Source organism: Epargyreus clarus, unplaced genomic scaffold (genome assembly GCF_041222505.1).
Source record: "Epargyreus clarus isolate Ecla_fem2 unplaced genomic scaffold, WU_Ecla_fem_2.2 ptg000009l, whole genome shotgun sequence".
Classification (NCBI taxonomy): Eukaryota; Metazoa; Arthropoda; class Insecta; order Lepidoptera; family Hesperiidae; genus Epargyreus; species Epargyreus clarus.
In genome coordinates, this window is record NW_027332217.1 from 7,825,025 (window position 1) to 7,843,331 (window position 18,307).

The window sequence follows — 18,307 nt, forward strand, 5'->3', positions numbered from 1 at the left end:
ACATGATGTCTCAAACAATGAGTATCTTTAAATTAAAAATTATATGCGATATTTTCAAAACTGGTATTATTTGGATTTAATTACTTCTGACTTCTTTCCAAGTGTTGATAAAATTCGAGGAAGCTTAAGCGAGCGAGTGGCGCGCGTCGGTCAACCCGCGTATGTTACGCAAGCTGGCCGCGTCGCCGCGCTCTGCGCTGCCCTCTACCGCCTCGCCTTTGCCGCTGCGCGAGCGCTGCGAGTCGCACGCAGTGTCTGTTCTACGCGCTGCCTCGTCTTTTATCAACTTTGACTAAATTTATTGAAGTTATTTTAAGTTTTATCATAAAATTGTTAATTATTAAGATAAAAATGTTGTTCTATTTTAAATTAAATATTTATTTCTTGTTTAAGTTTATTGTTCTAATAGAGCAAAACAAAAAGATGTTTTAAACAATGAGTAACATTAAAATACAAATTATATTATGTATTTTTTTCCAAAAGTGGTATTATTTGAAAACATCTAAATGGAACAAGTCTGCAGCAGATCGTAGAACAGACGACGCTCTTGAGGCCATATTGGACTCTGATGCTGAGGAGGATGGACGAGAATGCTGCACTGGTTTTTCAGTCTCCCAGAAACTCAGTGCAAATGTTAATTCAGCCCAAAACGCTTCTGCTTGCGTCATCTGAGAACAAAACAAATTATAAGTCAGAAAGGACTCCTTCAGTAGTTTCAGTAGTTTTAGTATTTCAGTAGTTAAAAAGCAAATATTAAAAAAAAAACAATTATCTAATAATCATTCATTTTAAAATTCGCACTTTACGATATAAATAAAAAGTTATATTTCATAATCGACTTAAAATAATAGACTTTAAACAACGATACAATACAACTGAATAAAACTTATATCAACGATCTGACTAGCGACTTTATGATATATTCTACGAAGCGCCGGCAAGATATCGTAACATTGTCTATAAAATATCTTATGTGAAAGAGAATTATTTCGTGGTGATGACGTAAGATATAAAATGTATATTATACAGAAATGTACCTTTTGCTCAATAGCGACCTCTCTGACGTGCCACAGGAACTCGAAAGCACCCATCCCGGCCGCCATGCCACAGCCGATTCCCAACACCACAAACACACCACCAACATTGTCCACGCCCAATTCTGCCGCACTTGCGCCCTCTTCACCGGCTTCCTCTGACTACAAAAAGGAATAGATAGAAGTAAAATAATTTTAAAAGTGATAGGAGGAAACACAACTTCCAAACTTAAGGGTTCATTTACATTAACAGACATGGAGAGCATCAGACGCGTGTCGTTGCAGACAAAAAGTTTTCCTATACAATGTGTATTTATGAGTACATATTAAGGCAGTGATAGCCTAGTGGTTAAGAAACTCGGCCTCTCGATCGAGGGCGTCCTCGTCCGAGGTTCAAATCCCAGGCACGCACCTCTGATTTTTCAAAGTTATCTGCGTATTAGAAATTAATTATCACTTGCTAAACGGTGAAAAAAAAACATAGTGAGGAAACCTGCATACCTGAGAGATTTATAAAAAAAAAGAAAAAAAATGTCAAAGGTATGTCAAGTCTACCAATAAGCACTTGGCCAACGCGGTGGACTATGGCCTAATCCTTCTCATTCTGAGAGGAGACCGGTGCCCAGCAGTGGGACACTAATGGGTTGTTGATGATGATGAGTACATATTATATTATTTATATCTACTGTAATGCGGCTACGTAGGCGCAGGTCGTGTCTGTTATTATTTTGTATAGAAATATGATGTGGTCTGCCATGGCCCGGGCATGATATAATATGCCATACAATTAAAATTGGATTGGTTAATAACTTTGGGTAAACCTCAATAAAGCATTGGTGGTTTTAAGTATATCTGGGGGCTATGATTATACTAACAAGCTGTAGTGGTAGATAATATTATGTTATTGTTATTATGGAGCCAATCACCCAGCGTTAGTTGCAGGTTAACTCTTTAAATGCAATGAGCATATTTCAAATGTAAAAATATTTGTTGTAGTTTACGTATCTTTGCGATATTACAACTTGTTTCTTTTATGTATTTTTTACTATTTATGGCATTTAGATAGATAGGCATAAAGAATGTGGTAGAACTCTTTGTGGTTCGACTCAGGTGGCACCACTGCCACAACTATTTCTACCTAATAACAGTAGTGTTAGGTTAGGTTAGTGCTGCTGTGTTCCGTTTTGAAGGGTGTGGTAAGGGAGACAGACTTTTCCGAGGCGTTTCAGCTTAGTCCTCAGGGGTAGCGGCGCATCTGTGGCCGACCTCAGGTAGGAATATCTAATGCTATCTGGGGTTGATTACCGATGTCCATGGGCGGCAGTAGCCACTTACCATCAGGTGGACTGCATGCTCGTCTGCTACATAATATATTATAAAAAAAATTGGTATTAAATTATTTTTTATGTTGTTTATTTCCGATGTAAATTTATTTCCGAGTCACAAACTTTATGACAAATAAACGAGCATGAGCGTTTGAATACTAGAACAATGCAATAAATTAAAAGTTCGCTTGAATACAGAAACAAATATACTAATCCCGGTTCCCTAATTAAAAGTTGCGCTTCCGCCAAATTGTTCGTATCGTGTGAATACAGTTATATTACATGTTAAATCAAACAAAGAAACTATGTAGTTGTCATTTTCATTGTATTGCATAAAGTTGGGATTGCGGGTTAGAGAATAATATGCATTGCAGTTTTATATAATGTAGTATTAATGTTTTTTATAAGGTTGGAGTAGCGAATGAGCTTACAGTCCACTGGATAGTATAGGAACAGTCGTCGATGGAAATCTTCAATTAATCACAGATAAGATTAGAAGAACCAGAAGACAGTAGCGTTTAACACTGTTGTTTTTTGGCATACAATATATGTAAAACCACACAGAAATCTTCCTTGGAAATTGGGATTGGGACGAATTATTAATGTTTTTTTTAATCTTATGACCTTCCACGTATATTGTAGTTGCACTAACGTTACTAATATTCAATTTATCGCATTATTGCCAATTTTTTGAAATTTTGCCAAAGACCGAAATTTGTCAATTTTTTGTAGGCAGTAATTGTCACAATTAGAACGATTGATAATTAAAAACGGGGGTTCATGTTTAAGTTAGATTTTATAGCTGTGTACGCGTATGAAATCGCCGCTATAAATAACCAATAAAAAGTCTTACAACGCAACCCGAGCCCTCTGGCGCTTGCCACCAGCGATTTTTCAGTTCCACTAATTTTCCGCTCTCCGCAAGTTTCAGCACGGCATTGTCCACTGCCGTACGATACAACGAGTCTGGGAATTAAAAACAAGTTTATACTTTCTTAACAGAGTGCAGGATAGTTTTTATAAAGAAATCCACAGTGCTCCTGCAGATGTTTTATAATGGAAAAGGAGAAACTTCAATAATACAACTGGATTTTTTAAATAATTGTTTTTACTATGAAAGGAAGTTTTTGTAACTATATCATGTCAGTGATGATACCGCAGTTTTCAGAGTTCGATTCTCGATTCGATATCAAGGTCTATAAATAATTTCATGAATATTTTGGATGAGGAGTACTCTAGCAGCATGATCTATTTTTCATGTCGTTGTGTGTGTGTGTCGGCTTTAAAAGTAATATCCAAGTATGGGGTTAAAATAATAATACATTTTGATAAAGATACTTTGCCTTACAAATCTTATTTCCAGATACATTTGTCCAAACGAAAGCAGTTTTTAAAGCACTAACCGAACGGCATAGCAATCCCATATCCCTTAGAGTCCAATAATCCGCCCACTTGCATCAAGTCACAGTGTCGTTCCAGCTGATATTCGATCGCAGTGGATTCCATTAGGAATGCATAAGCTCGTTTACTCTTCAGAACCCTTTCTACTCCTTCGTCGTTGTTTTTGACAAAGACTGACGGACGGGCTGACTCCATAGCACCCCACATTCTTTGGTATGTAGAGACGTTTGAACGCTGTGAAATTAATAAATGGAATAAAATCTATAATTATATTATAGTGTTATAACATTTTCGTGTTTTATAGATAAAATACAATATTCTTTAATTTTTATAAAAGTATACATGCATTGCTTGTGAGCAACCATGTATAATCGGCGTGTAGAATATATCTTATTTGGGTTGGTTATTTAAAATAGAAATGTAGTATTGTTTGAAACTGGGTGTCTTAATTAAAGGGTCTGAATGCCAGACACACTGCAGATTTTTCAAAAGCTAAACATGAAACTCTGAGTTAACATCTGTGCTCAAAAGTGGGACAACAGGCGGTTGACAGCGATTCTTATTTTAAGATGCAACTTAAAAACAGCTGGCCATAAAAACAAAAAAAGTAATTAAAATTTACCCTAAAAAACGAAGAAGTTGACCCGCCTTCTACGGTACCGTATTTGATTTTGGTTTGCAGTGCTAAGTCCTCAGCACTCTTGATGGAGTCGTCCATCGCCGCATTGGTAAGGAAAGCAGCGAGGTTGGCGGTGTAAGACGAACACATGATTAACGCAAAAAACCACCACATACCGCAAAGCCATCTTGTGGAGTAACCTCTGAACAAATTTATTAAATGATGAGAAGATGAGATCGGACACTGGTAGAAATATGTGTAATAGTATACGACATTTAAATATGTATATAGTGTTAAGTTCATTCCGCGTTACTTAATCTAGATCAATTAGTTCTTTATTATGTTATAACTTTTACCAAAGAGACATCTTCCTTTCTGGACAGGCGACCTTAGAGTTTGCTAGTCTTGGAGCTCTTTTAGTGCAAGATACATGTTTAGACATCATTGATAGCGTATTCTGATGGATATAACAGCCTGTTTTGTCTTATATAGTATATAAACTAGTAAACTTAGGTAGTTAATATTATCAATACATGAAAGTCAGGTTATGTGGAAAACCATCGAAGGTCGTCGCCAGCAACTGTCGCTAGGGTGTTACCAACCTTAATATTCATATATCTAGTTGACCTTATTTTAGTGAGATAATAACTGTTGATCCTTATTACAATACAGTAACAGTAAAGAAGACATTTAGTTTAAATTTTATAGTTACGATACCAAAAGACCATAGTAATATCGTAAACGTAAAATAGCAATAAAAATCGCAAACAAAATGGATTAATTCCGTAACTTTGTAGATACGAGTCTTCCTTATTTAGGGAAAACATGTATGACTTTCCGAAACAAATATTAAACTTTCCTTCCGGTAAGAGCAGGGTTATAAAAAAGTTCTTACTTTGGTAAAATATCGGAACCTTGTGTCATAATGGAGCCAACTGTGAGCCAACAAGAGTTTTTGATGTGCCAAATGTTTTCCAATTCCTCTGGTGATTTGTCACATGGATGTGGGTTTTCCCAGTCGTTTGGAGCTAATCTGTAAATAAACAACGTATTAAGTAATTATGTTTGCCTGGTCTACAACAAGGAACATTTTATACAAAGAAAGGAGTTCTTTTTATGTTTTTTGTAATATTTCCAAAGAGTTTACTTTATTGCTTGCATCTGTAAGAGTTGATAAGAATCATTATAAGAGAAAAATGCATGATACTTTAAAGTTAGAATTATTGTTGTTATACAAGAAACACAACATTTGTTTGTCAGTCCGTCTGTCACAGCCAATTTACTGCAAAGCTATTTTTTGGGAATGTACTTATACTCTATATCTACACTAATATTATAAAGAGGAAAACTTTGTTTGTTTGTTTGGTTGTAATGAATAGGCTCAAAAACTACTGGACCGATTTTAAAAATTATTTCACCATTCGAAAGCTACATTATCCACGAGTAACATAGGCTATATTTTATATGAAATATATTTGATAAATAGATTTTGAGGCGGTACAAAGTTTGCCGGGTCAGCTAGTCTATAATAAAAGCTTTGTGGTTACCAAAATTGCCTTATGAGTGACATGTAATATTGACAATATTTCTAATATTAAATAATTTGACGAGTTTTATCTAGATGTATTCTGGAATTTATCTAATATATCCGGAGGTTAACCTACACGTATACAGGGTGAATCTCCATAAAGTGCACATATTGAAACAGGTAAAATTAAACCGCATTTTGTCGACAAAAAATATATAAAAAAAATTAAAAAAATTTTTTTTTGGGTTTTACGACCTTTTGAATTTTTTTTTTGGAATTGTGCACCTGAAGTAAATAAATCGCTATAACTTTTAAACTAAGAGGGATTTCAGGTTCAAACAAAAATAACAATGATTGCCAATGATAGGCCGTACTGTTCCATGAAAAAAAAAACAAAAAGAAAATCATCTTCCCAGGAAAAAAATGTCAGATTAGTGCAAAAAAGCACTTTTTTTAGGTAAAATTTTCAGTAATCATCAATTTCCTCAAAATAATCTAGGCATTTTATTTTTTTATTATTGTTTAATGCAATTCTACGTCGTATTAGCTTTCAAACACTAAAAAAACCACGCCTCTAACTCAAGTATAAAGTTTGCTAGGAACGTTTCAAAAAAGATACTCATGACGCGACGCACGTGCGCCCTAATAAAACTGGTATAGTCCGACCCATAATTAGATGTCCAAAATATAAACAAAGAAAACTATCAAAAATATGTTTCAATGGTAAATTCATGGTAGTTTCTTATTTTTGACGATATTAAAGTGATAAAACTATAATAAAATAAATCTTTAATAATTAAAAAAAAACACTAGTTTGTATTAAAAATGTTATTTATTACCAACACCCTTAAAAACTGCCTTTGTTTAAGCGCTCGTAGGAAACTTTATACTTAAGTTAGAGGCATGCTTTTTTTAGTGTTTGAAAGCTAATACGACGTAGAATTACATTAAATAATAAAAATAAAATAAGAAGCCTAGATTATTTTGAGAAAATTCACGATTACTGAAATTTAACCTAAAAAAATTGCTTTTTTCACACTAATCTGACTATTTTTTTCTGGGAAGATAAGCTTTTTTGTTTTGTTTTTTTCATGGATCAGTACGGCCTATAATTGGCATTCATTGTAATTTTTGTTTGAACATGATAACTATTTTAGTTCAAAAGTTATAGTGATTTATTTACTTTAGGTGCACAATACCAAAAAAAAAACTTCAAAAGGTCGTAAAACCCAAAAAAAAATTTTTTTATTATTTTTTTTATTTTTTTTGTCGACAAAATGCGGTTTAATTTTACCTGTTTCAATATGTGCACTTTATGGAGATTCACCCTGTATAATATTAGTGAAGTTCAGAGCATTGCGGTATTTGCATGTTACGAGAGCAACGCGACGCATAGAATCGTGAAGCCTGAAGCTATGTGGCGCCGTGATTTATGCAAAATGTAGAAGTGTCATAGAAAATAGTAATAGCGATAAGTTATGGAGTTCCTTGATTATTTATACGTTGTTTGAAGGCATATTTTTATAAGGGTGAAGAAATAAACGAACACGCAACCCACGTTAAGTTACACTGTTCCTTGTGTTAGAAATCTATTCTAATTATTTTATTATTACTATTATTTTAATTAATTATTTTGTGTTATATATTGTACACTCATATTGGACACGCTGTTTACGCCGTTATCTAACAAATATAGAGCGCCGACTTCAGAACTATGTACTAAACCAACATTTATTTGAATTATTTTTACTTTGTAGTGACATAGAAGTCGGTTTTATTTTTTTGTAATTTTTTTTTTATAATATTAAGTTCTTATTTATATAGACACTGGCTGGTACGATTGTATGAGTTAGCATAATAAAGAAAAATAACGCTTTTGACGTTTGAGTTGTATTTTGAGCTGGAATAAAAAAGTTGTAAATTAGACCAAGAAAAAAATTACTCTTTAGTAGTCATTGCCATAGACATCTGAACCGAACTTCATATTTCCTTCCACTTAAAACAGAAGCGTTGCCATTACTTAGGATTAAAATAGTCATTTCATATGTAAGTCAGGCGGCATCCATATCCGTTCACCGAGACACAAGGATGCTTGAAATAGTTTCGACAGTGGTAACTTCCAGATCCAACTACTTATACTGGTTCTACCTGGCTTCAAATAGGTTAAATAAAATTAAATACACAAAATCTATATTAGATCGCGTCTTACCGTGCTAAAATATGGAGCAATAAGGAAACTATTAAGTACGCAGCGGCCATGTAAATCCAGACATCAACGGAGAAAGGTTTCAGGAACGAGAATAGTTCCGGGGGCGGGGGCGTCGGCTTTGAATACAGAATACTGATGCCCAAAGTCATAAAAGGTGTTGTGAAATCCACAGACGATCTTCGTTCGTAGGTTATAGTTAAATCGCAAATGGCCAGTTCTGCTTTCTGCAAACAAACAACAAATACAAATTATTTGTTTTTTTTATAACATAGGAGTAGCAAACGAGCATGCAGTCCATCTGATGGTAAGTGGCTACTGCCGCCCATGGACATCTGTAATCAACCCCAAATAGGATTAGATATTCCTACCTGAGGTCGGCCACAGATGCGCCGCTACCCCTGAGGACTAAGCTGGAACGCCTCGGAAAAGTCTGTCTCCCTTACCACACCCTTCAAAACGGAACATAGCAGCGCTTAACAATGCTGTTATTAGGCAGAAATAGGTGTGGCGGTGGTGCCGCCGGAGTCGAACCACAAGGGGTTCTACCACCTTAAAACGAACGAATTTCTAACGATCGTGGAGTAGATTGTATTTTTCTTGTATTAGAGTAGCAGATGATCATGAAGTTCACCTGATAAGCGCGTACTGCCGCCCATTGAAATCTGTAATCAATTCCTGACAAGATTAGAATTGTACCCGAGGTCAACCGCAGATATGCTCCCTCTGAGGATCAAGCTAGAATATCTCGAAAAAGTTTGTCTCCTTTACCACACCCTTTAAACCACAACAGAGCAGCGTTTTTTGTACAGTACTGTTGTCAGGCATAAATAGGTGTGGCGATGGTGCCGCCGGAGTCGAACTACTAAGAATTTTACCGTTTTTTAAATTGACAAACGAACATTCTTGTATATTAGCAAACGTACCCTCTCCAAAAGATGTCCAATAAGACCGTTCCATTTTTTAGTCTCCTTATCGTACGAACCGTATCCGTTCCCGGGAACTATCTCTAACTCATAATTCAGATGCAATGTTTCTTTCAATATTTCGTGTATCAAATCCTTTGAGTATCCTTCATATCGGTCGTTGCCAGTCAATACTTCACCTTCTTTGGGCGTTCGTTCTATCAGATATGGAGCTCCGATGCGTGATACGACTCTAAAAGTTTTGTTTTGCCATTTTTCTGCCAAGATATTGGAAACATCGTTCGGTGATCGGGCATACAGGAAACCTGTTTTAGCGTTCCACTTAGCAATACTATTAAACCCACTGTTAGACAACTCCATTATTTCTACGTTAAAGTTTGTTCGCTCTCCCGTCGTGTTATCTAAAGTAATTTTGTCCGTTATTCCTGTAATTGGATGCTGAAAGTACAATACAGAGGACTTGCTTTAACTAGTTTTTGTTATTACAAAACTATGAATGTAAAATTTATTTCTTCCCATCAACTCACAAAATCTTAAATGTTATAATTTAATTGCCACATAATCATCATTAAACTTTACATATACGTGTTATATATCAAAGTGTACAAGCATTTTGTTTAAAGTAGGCCAGAAAACATTAAAATATTCAGCATTAAATCCTGCAACAAAAAGCATCCCAGATAGCCATTATCGTGCATATTTTACCGTCAGCAAATGGTTCGTAAATTCCTCTCCGAGTTCCCATTGGCTTTCTGTATCGCATTGAATCTTTTGAGCTTCTATTTTGAATTCATCTGGAGCGCTCTCCACTGCACTAGTTATAAGTTTTGCTGCATCACTGGCCAGCGCTGCTTCCACCTGAGATAAGTTTAACAATATACGAAAATCTATATATTATGTAAGCTATGATATAGAATCCTACGCTTTATTTAAAAAAAAACACAGGTAGCATTTTGCCAGTATTTTTGAATTTATGATTCATTTTATATTTACAAATAACTCTTGACTGAGTGGTGAAGAAAGAACAAGAAGAAATTTAAATACCTAAGAGTACTTCATCAATTTCTTAAGGTATGCATTTTACCAATCTACTTCTTAAGGAGAGTAAGTAAAATAATATTTACTTCTTTTACCAAACTGTTGAGTGTACCCGATGTTTTTCAGTATATGTATGTCTTTCTCCTGTAGCCCAATACTTGACGGATTTGAAGCTTGGACATATGCTATATTAAGGATTTTTGATCTTATAATATTTTCTTAACTTAAATACCTTCTTTCTCGCTTAAGGATGAACCAGTTTATTTCTCGTATATGGTGGAGCAAAATTTAAAACACATTCAGATTAATAAAGAGATATAATCATGTCGAAACGTTATCGTAAATCCAACGATCTGTCTATCAACAACCTTGGGATTTTAAAGGTACATATTTATATAAAGAAATTACCTTTTTGTTGTTGCAAACTTTAGTATACTTACAGTGATTTCGTGCGCTTGTCCTGGAATCTTCACATTATCCGATTTACTAGCTTTCCAATCGGCTAAAGAAGATGCCGTCGTTGAGTCTGAGGGATCAAATATTCTCAGACATGTCACGTTGGATAAACCGTAACGTAGTTCCTCGAGGTCTAATGTATGCGCGTCCAGCGACATTAGTACGTAACTCTAGAATCAAAAGCTTAATTTATTATTCTTAGATTTAGAATAACTTGTTTTCAAATAGACTATGTGGGTAAAAGTATATTGTATTATTTTTTCACAAAAGTATATTCTAAGCTATGTGTGTCTTATGTTATTTGAACCGTAGTTTTAATATGACAGAGTGCCTCATTTATATTTAAGATTGAGTAACAATAATATCGTTTTATACGACTTTTAGGACTAAAATGTTTGCGTCTTATGAATATCAGACGGCATCCATACCTCTCTACCGAAACGTACGAATTATTTTATGCTAGAAATATGTGTACTCACTGGTTTTACCACACTTTAAAATTTTATATTACGACTTAAAATATACCTTATTATTTGGATCTTTGATCAGATTTCATCTTGAAGAAGTTAAGCTTAAAGTCGTTTATTAAAGCCTCAGTCATAGACATTGCAAAGTTAATTACCATATAGTCTTCAAAAAATTTAACTTCATTCGCGTGCCGTAAGTACTCAAGGACCCGATCGGAAGGACAGTCCAGAATAACCCTGGTTACACCGGTGGCCTTCAAAGATTTAAGTAGAGGTCGATTATCTTCACCGGGCTTTAGTCTGCGCACCATCCATTTATGATCTGCTGTGGCATGTTTCAATATCTCTTGCAACCTTATAAGACCTATAAAATACATATAACAATATATAGTACACGAGTTTTCAGCCGAAATGTCCCCGCAACTAACATTTTGTGCATTGGGACTCAAAAAATATATATTTATCTATGAAATAGACAGTTAGACAGATTAATAAAAAATACAGTCTACCTTATGGTAAGCAGCCTCTGCCTTCCATGAATCTGTAATCAACCCTAGATAGAAAGGGTTGATGACCATATTAGTGCGCCGTATGTACGAGTGTCTTAATAGACGCGCAAGATCCCGTGAAGATAGTATTGGCTCCCAGCTGAGGTTTGCAACTGATGTTTTACTACTCCTGTGAACTAAGTTAAAGTAATTTCTTTAAACCTTTTTACTTACTTACAAGGCTACTACAGTACGGTTATTAGGCAGAATAAGCTTACCGTGGTCATCGTCATACAACAGGGTATAAGTCATCCAATCGCTATCTTTAATGGAAAAGGCAACAGCTTTCGATAAGGCCACGGCTTCAGGATATAAATTGATACCCGCCGGACTCGCTTGTGCTGTACCTCGTAAGGGTGGCGGGCGCCATACTGCCTGCGAAATAAGGGTGAATTTACACAGCTATAAAGTATTACACGCACGAGTCTCTATCTTGCGTCATCCACTGTAATCCTCTGAGCTACCGTCATCCTAAGTCGAGCGTCTTTGACACAAATTGATATCTCGTTGAAAGCAAAAAATCACAAGAGGAATTATGACCATTCCTTTTCAGGTTTTGTAATCAAGTACTCAATACCCAATTTTATGACAATTGAATAGAATATTCCATGTAGATTGAATCGCTTCGAGTCAGCAATTCAATTTAACTCTCTCATTGGTGGATACTAAGTTTGTTCCCCGTGGACTAAATAGAACTATGCTGCCTTCTGTCATAGGCATAACTCCTATATTCTGCCTTATTAATGTAATAAAATTGGTAAAGTTAGTATGGAATAGAATTTCGTTCTATAGCGTTTTGGAATTAAGAAATTATGGCTTGAAAAATGAAGGAAAACAAGTAAAGAAAGGTGTGTTATTCACGTATTCTAGATGATATGTAAAGTGTATCGATCTGTTCAGTCAGTCTGGCTGACTAGGGCCTTAACTTTTCTCATTGATTGAGATCTGACTGTGTAATGATGACAATGGACTTAAATATACTTATTTTTACATGGATTGCACAGTTAGGCTAACCGTCTTTTTTATAATATAAGAGTAGCAGACGAGTATGCAGTCCACCTGATGGTAAGTGGCTACAGCCGCCCATGGACATCTGTAATCAACCCCACATAGGATTAGATATTCCTACCTGAGGTCGGCCACAGATGCGCCGCTACCCCTGAGGACTAAGCTGGAACGCCTCGGAAAAGTCTAAGTGCTTAATACTGCTGTTATTAGGTAGAAATAGGTGTGGCGGTGGTGCCGCCGGAGTCGAACCACAAAGGGTTCTACCACCGTCTGTCTGCTATTAACGTTTGTTACCAAGTTTTCGTTTAAGTTACTGTTTGATTTTAGTCGAAAATACTGTCAAGAGTCGATTTTCATAGTTGCACAAGCTAATCACCGAACAAGTAATTATGACAGCCGCTTTAATCAGTACTTAATCGATAAAGCTCCAGCTCAAGCGATAGTAGCAAAGGGGCAATCAGCCTTAGATTTAAAAACTGTTTTCTTTCTAAATTCAAATTGCTTCGCCCGTCGAAGCAAAAATAAAGTACTAAAAACAGTTTATGCTTTATCAGTTCTGAAACGTGCTCCTCGATGATTTGGTTTTAAACAAAATGCAAAAATATTGAACTGAGCTTGAACGAACGTTCGTTTCCATGTTGTTACCACATATTGCATCGAAATATTTATTCGACGGTTCTTTTCCTCAAATTGGTATTGAAATATGTTTGCATTATTCTTCAATTTCAAAATAGCATTCACTATATTGCTTGTTTTATCATTCGTAAAGTATTCGTATTTGGTATACTATCCCGCTTATGCGATCGAATGGAGAGGTTTTCGATGGTCAGGTTTACGATGGCAACAAGAAAAGATGAGGCATATTAATATTATTGTCGACTATAGTCGCGTGATTATTACGCTTATTGGCTTTTAACTAAAATAATTCATATGTAGGTAATTATAGGAACAATTTTAAGGTTAACAATTCAGTGTAAGTAACCGTATTTTTTCTTAAAGATAATTAAATCTTAGATTGTTGTAGGATCATCTACAAAATGTAGTGTAATGTATGTGTAGTAGTTTGATGAAGTAATAAGGTAGCGGATCTTAGGCTTTATTATTGTATCGGCAGTTTTAAATAGGTCAAATAAAATTAGGTTACGTAAATCATCTGCAGTTATGATTTTGTTTTTGAAATTTTCTTCTTAGAATTATAAAAAGCTAATTTTGTTTATGATCAATTTGCATAGTTCGTTACTGTATAAAATTACCCAAATAACTCATCGATGCTATTATTATTAATAAAATACTATATATTTATAATTAAGTGCTTCAATAATTATATCCATTTTGCTTGTTTCTATTTTAACCACAGAAATCTGAGTAGATTATAATTTCACCATCTCCATCACTGTTTGTCAAAGTAATTAATTCTGACGCCACAGAACAGGTGATTAATAGATCTCCTGGGACCGACTCGTTTAGAATTATGAGCAGTGGATTTATGTTTATTAATATCAAATGGATCTTATTTATCTATGTGACAGCGGGGTTATATTTTGTGCATTTTGTAATGTTATTTTTCTCAACTTGGTGAGCACTGCCGTGCCCCCTGAATGATTAAAATATCATTCAATTCAGGATCCAAAATATAATTAAACAGTTTGAGAACGTATTCCAGTCTTAAAATGTTATTTTGTTTTTAATAAATTATTGTAAAAGTGTATTACAATTTAAACTGTGAATGATTTTGAAACTGTGATCATTCCTATCCACTTTAATCCATTGTAACGAGCCATCTTCTTTACATCAACGATAAACATTGTGTATAAGTGGATCAATACAATCTTTCCAATTCAGCTGTATCCAATTATCTGACCGGGATTCGAAGCAAATAGAGTTGCAGCGATGTAATGGGCGGTTAAACCCTATTAAGTGCTACTTACTTGTAAGTGGGGCACTCTGGCGGCGCGGCACTGCGCTTCCACTGCCGCGGTGGACGTCGGGTCGGTCGGCCCGAATATTGCTACCACACCGCTCGGCAGGAGCTCACTTTTTAATTTATAATAAAAATCCTATCGATTGTTATGCTTTATATCTGTCTCAATTTTTAAACTGTGAATGATTTATTTTATTTCTGTAAATTAATTTTAACGACTCAAGTTATTTACATCTGCGTTAAACATAGTGTATAAGTCAAATAATACTTAAATCTCTCCAGTCTATTTGGCCGGGATTTAAAGCAAATAGAGTTGCAGCGGTGTAATGGGCGGTTAAACCCTATTAAGTGCTACTTACTTGTAAGTGGGGCACTCTGGCGGCGCGGCACTGCGCTTCCACTGCCGCGGTGGACGTCGGGTCGGTCGTCCCGAATATTGCTACCACACCGCTCGACAGGAGCTCACTTTTTTAATTATAATAAAAATCCTATCGATTGTTATGCTTTATATATGTCTCAATTTTTAAACTGTGAATGATTTATTTTATTTCTGTACACTTAAATTAATTTTAACGACGCAAGTTATTTACATCTGCGTTAAACATAGTGTATAAGTGGAATAATACTTAAATCTCTCCGGTCTATTTGGCCAGGATTTGAAGCAAATAGAGTAGGAGAGGTGTAATGGGCGATTAAATCCTATTAAGGGCTACTTACTTGTAAGTGGGGCACTCTGGCGGCGCGGCACTGCGCTTCCACTGCCGCGGTGGACGTCGGGTCGGTTGGCCCGAATATTGCTATCACACCGCTCGACAGGAGCTCACATGCTAAAAAGAAAGAAAAATATAAACGAAATAAATTACATTAAAAAAATAAAAATCACTTGTTACAACGGCAAAGGGAAACATCGTGATCTCAAGAAGTAGAAGAAAAAGGAGAACTCAGCGAGCAGGTTCCTACACGTCTGTAAGTTCTTAAAAGAGTTCTCGAAATTGTGTAAAATCTACCAATACACACTTGACTAGCAGTGAGGACAGCGGCCTGCACCTCCTTTACTAAAAGTGGATGAGTTGACGATAATATTATTATATTTATAATAGAAAATAATTATCACTTCAATTTTAATGGTCAAGAAATAGGTATATTTGAGTGTGTAAAAAAACTGCTCAACAATGTGTTAAGTATTGTAAAGTCTTACATTTGTTTTTCAATCAGTCAGAATCTTGATAATATTATACTGTTAGGTCTGGTCATAACCTTGTCTTAATTCAAGGTACCCATGAAGAATCAAATCATGGTAACCTATATGAATATTAAAGTGTTCAGTATAAAATGTAACGTACTTTACAAGTAAAGATTGCGTTAAGATCGTAAAAGTTGTTTAATAAGTTCTTAAGAACATTAATAGCTTACCAGCTTTAGAAGCCGCGAAGCTGTCTCCGTAAGGCGCGTACATGATCTTCATAACGAAGTTGTAATGCTCACTCTCCATAGAGGCTCTAGCGAGGGCTGACGCGAATGCCACTTCGGTCACCGTATGTTCTGGTAGAATGGCACCTATAAAATATTTATCTGGTTAAAACTGTGATATTGTAATGTAGGAATAATATTTGTTGATTTGTTAATATTTAATTGCGTTAAATGTATTCAAGATGATTGGAACAGTTTAGTATATGTTACATAAAATAGTATTATGGACACTGGTTATTTGGAATTCAATTTACAAATTCTAGTCGAAATTTTAGAGACAAGAGTAGTCTTTAATATATTTTGTTTACACTTTGGGTGTTAAGCGTTCCTACTTATTGGCTTATCACCTGAACTGAACATTTTTTTTTGTTTTTTTATAATATAGGAGTAGCAGACGAGCATACAGTCCACCTGATGGTAAGTGGCTACTGCCGCCAATGTACATCTGTAATCAACCCCAGATTAGATATTCCTACCTGAGGTCGGCTACAGATGCGCCGCTACCCCTGAGGACTAAGCTGGAACGCCTCCGAAAAGTCTGTCTCCCTTACCACACCCTTCAAACCGGAACACAGCAGCACCTAACACTGCTGTTATTAGGTAGAAATAGGTGTGGCGGTGGTGCCGCCGGAGTCGAACCACAAAAATTATCAACATCAAAAATAAATTACTTACCGATTGGCACCGGCGTCTTTAGTGGTCTAAACTTTCGGAACGCGCACTCAACATTTCCACACAACAAGAAAATTGCCAGAATCACATTGAATCCTGTAACACCAAAATCGTTATTTAGATTTCATCCGAAGGTCTAGGTAATACAAGTTACAAACTCGATTCCAAGTAACGCTTTGAAGTTTGAAAAGTATAAAAAGAACTCGCCCGGGCGCCACATTCTACGAGATTTCGTGGATAAAACCAGGGAAATAGGACAATGAGATTCAGGAGGACAGCTGTCGCATTACAAGTTTGTTGGTTGCAGTTGTTTACTCAACATTGCAAACACTGAGATTTGGGAGCGTTGCACAGATGCGCACTTGCACTGAGCGCTGGGCTGCGACCACGACACGCCGCCAACAATGACGTATGCGTTATCGTAGGGATTCTGAGTATAGGTAACTGTATTGACGATCGTAAATAGATTCGTGATAATAACGATTCTAAGTAGCATTTCAAATAAAATCATGTCACATAATAGGCACATATAAGTGTATTTTGCAAGTCTAAGGATGCGCTTACAAACAGACTTAATATTAGATAGTAAAATTAGAAATCGCAAGGGTTATACAGCGAAGATTATTGACATTTGTTTTCTGAAATTTATCTGAAAAAAAAGTAAGTTAACATTTTACTATCTTGAAGTAGAGCTTTTATTTGCAGGAAATTGTGTTTGTTGTAGACAAGCATGCATTGAATAGTCATAAACAGCTGATGGTAAAAGAAGAGACGCATTGTGTTGTCGGCTAAAGGTAGAATAATTATTTATTATCGTGCATTTTTATTTATCTACTAGCTGACCCGGCAAACTGTGTACCGCCTCAAAATCTATTCATCAAAAATATGAGCCATTTCATTACAACCAAACAAACACACAAAGTTTTCCTCTTTATAATATTAGTGTAGACAAAATGGTCATAACAAAGATTTTTTTTTGTAAGATGTAGAAATAAAATCATGTTTTTATTTTTTTTGGAATTTTACGTAATTTAATAATTCATTATACATTATAGAATAGCAAACAAAATTTTAACTTAATGAAACATTTTGAAGTGAGCAAAATTTTAATCACACGATAATGTCTACGCCGGGAGAGCAAGTCGAACCTAATTAAAAACAAATTGAGTATTGGTAGAAGTCATAATGACATGAGCTTAGAAATTTGAAGACAGAGTCCAAATTCCCCGAATCAACGTAAAGAAAACTAAACAGACCGTCACAACAAAGTTAATTAACGCACGTGTTGCTTTAATCTATCGTGGTGTAGAAGCAGGTGAGCCGGACAAGCCACGGCCGCTTGGCCCCCGTCCAGGGCAGCGGTCCACTGCCACAGTTACTATTATTACCTCCCATTGGACCGTACAGCTCGTTTGACGTCACAACGCAGTTTACACTAATGACTGGGCCATCGATGACGCGTTTACGAGCGCCTAAACGACTTGCTCTTAGGTTTACAAAGTGTAAACTGGGGTAAATGGGACGTATGGTTTTACAAAGCGTAATGGCTACAGGCCTTGTTGCTTAATTGCTCATACGAAGTAATGTATGAAATCAGTGCTAGTGACTTGGAACTACTGTATTGTTTGTTTGTATCTTTTTTTTATAATATAAGAGTAGCAGACGAGCATGCTATCATTTTGGTTAGT

The 18,307-nt window shown here is 35.7% G+C and overlaps 1 protein-coding gene across 2 annotated transcripts; it reads right to left on the reverse strand.

Annotated features, from left to right (window-relative positions):
• Positions 1 to 440: 440 nt before the first annotated feature.
• On the reverse strand, positions 441 to 17,009 carry LOC140744897 (glutamate receptor ionotropic, kainate 2). Of its 2 annotated transcripts, XM_073076595.1 has the most exons (16): positions 16,827 to 17,009; positions 16,623 to 16,715; positions 15,891 to 16,034; positions 15,195 to 15,304; positions 11,767 to 11,923; positions 11,156 to 11,364; positions 10,518 to 10,703; positions 9,745 to 9,897; positions 9,040 to 9,477; positions 8,117 to 8,340; positions 5,275 to 5,412; positions 4,383 to 4,581; positions 3,763 to 3,994; positions 3,213 to 3,325; positions 1,038 to 1,196; positions 441 to 668 (listed from the first exon to the last, which is right to left on the reverse strand). In XM_073076595.1, the coding sequence occupies exons 1-16, from the start codon at positions 16,837 to 16,839 to the stop codon at positions 489 to 491; spliced, it is 2,748 nt and encodes a 915-aa protein (XP_072932696.1). In that variant the 5' UTR covers positions 16,840 to 17,009; the 3' UTR covers positions 441 to 488. The 2 variants fall into 2 exon arrangements, with proteins under 2 accessions (XP_072932696.1, XP_072932697.1); XM_073076596.1 differs by lacking the exons at positions 15,195 to 15,304; positions 15,891 to 16,034; positions 16,623 to 16,715; positions 16,827 to 17,009 and adding an exon at positions 14,485 to 14,623.
• Positions 17,010 to 18,307: the final 1,298 nt, after the last annotated feature.

Coding starts and splice junctions, on each gene's coding strand:
- LOC140744897 (XM_073076595.1), bottom strand. Junction 9,898..10,517: donor GACAAGCGCACGAAATCACT/GTAAGTATACTA, acceptor AACTTATCTCAG/GTGGAAGCAGCGCTGGCCAG. Junction 669..1,037: donor AGGTCGCTATTGAGCAAAAG/GTACATTTCTGT, acceptor TTTTGTTCTCAG/ATGACGCAAGCAGAAGCGTT.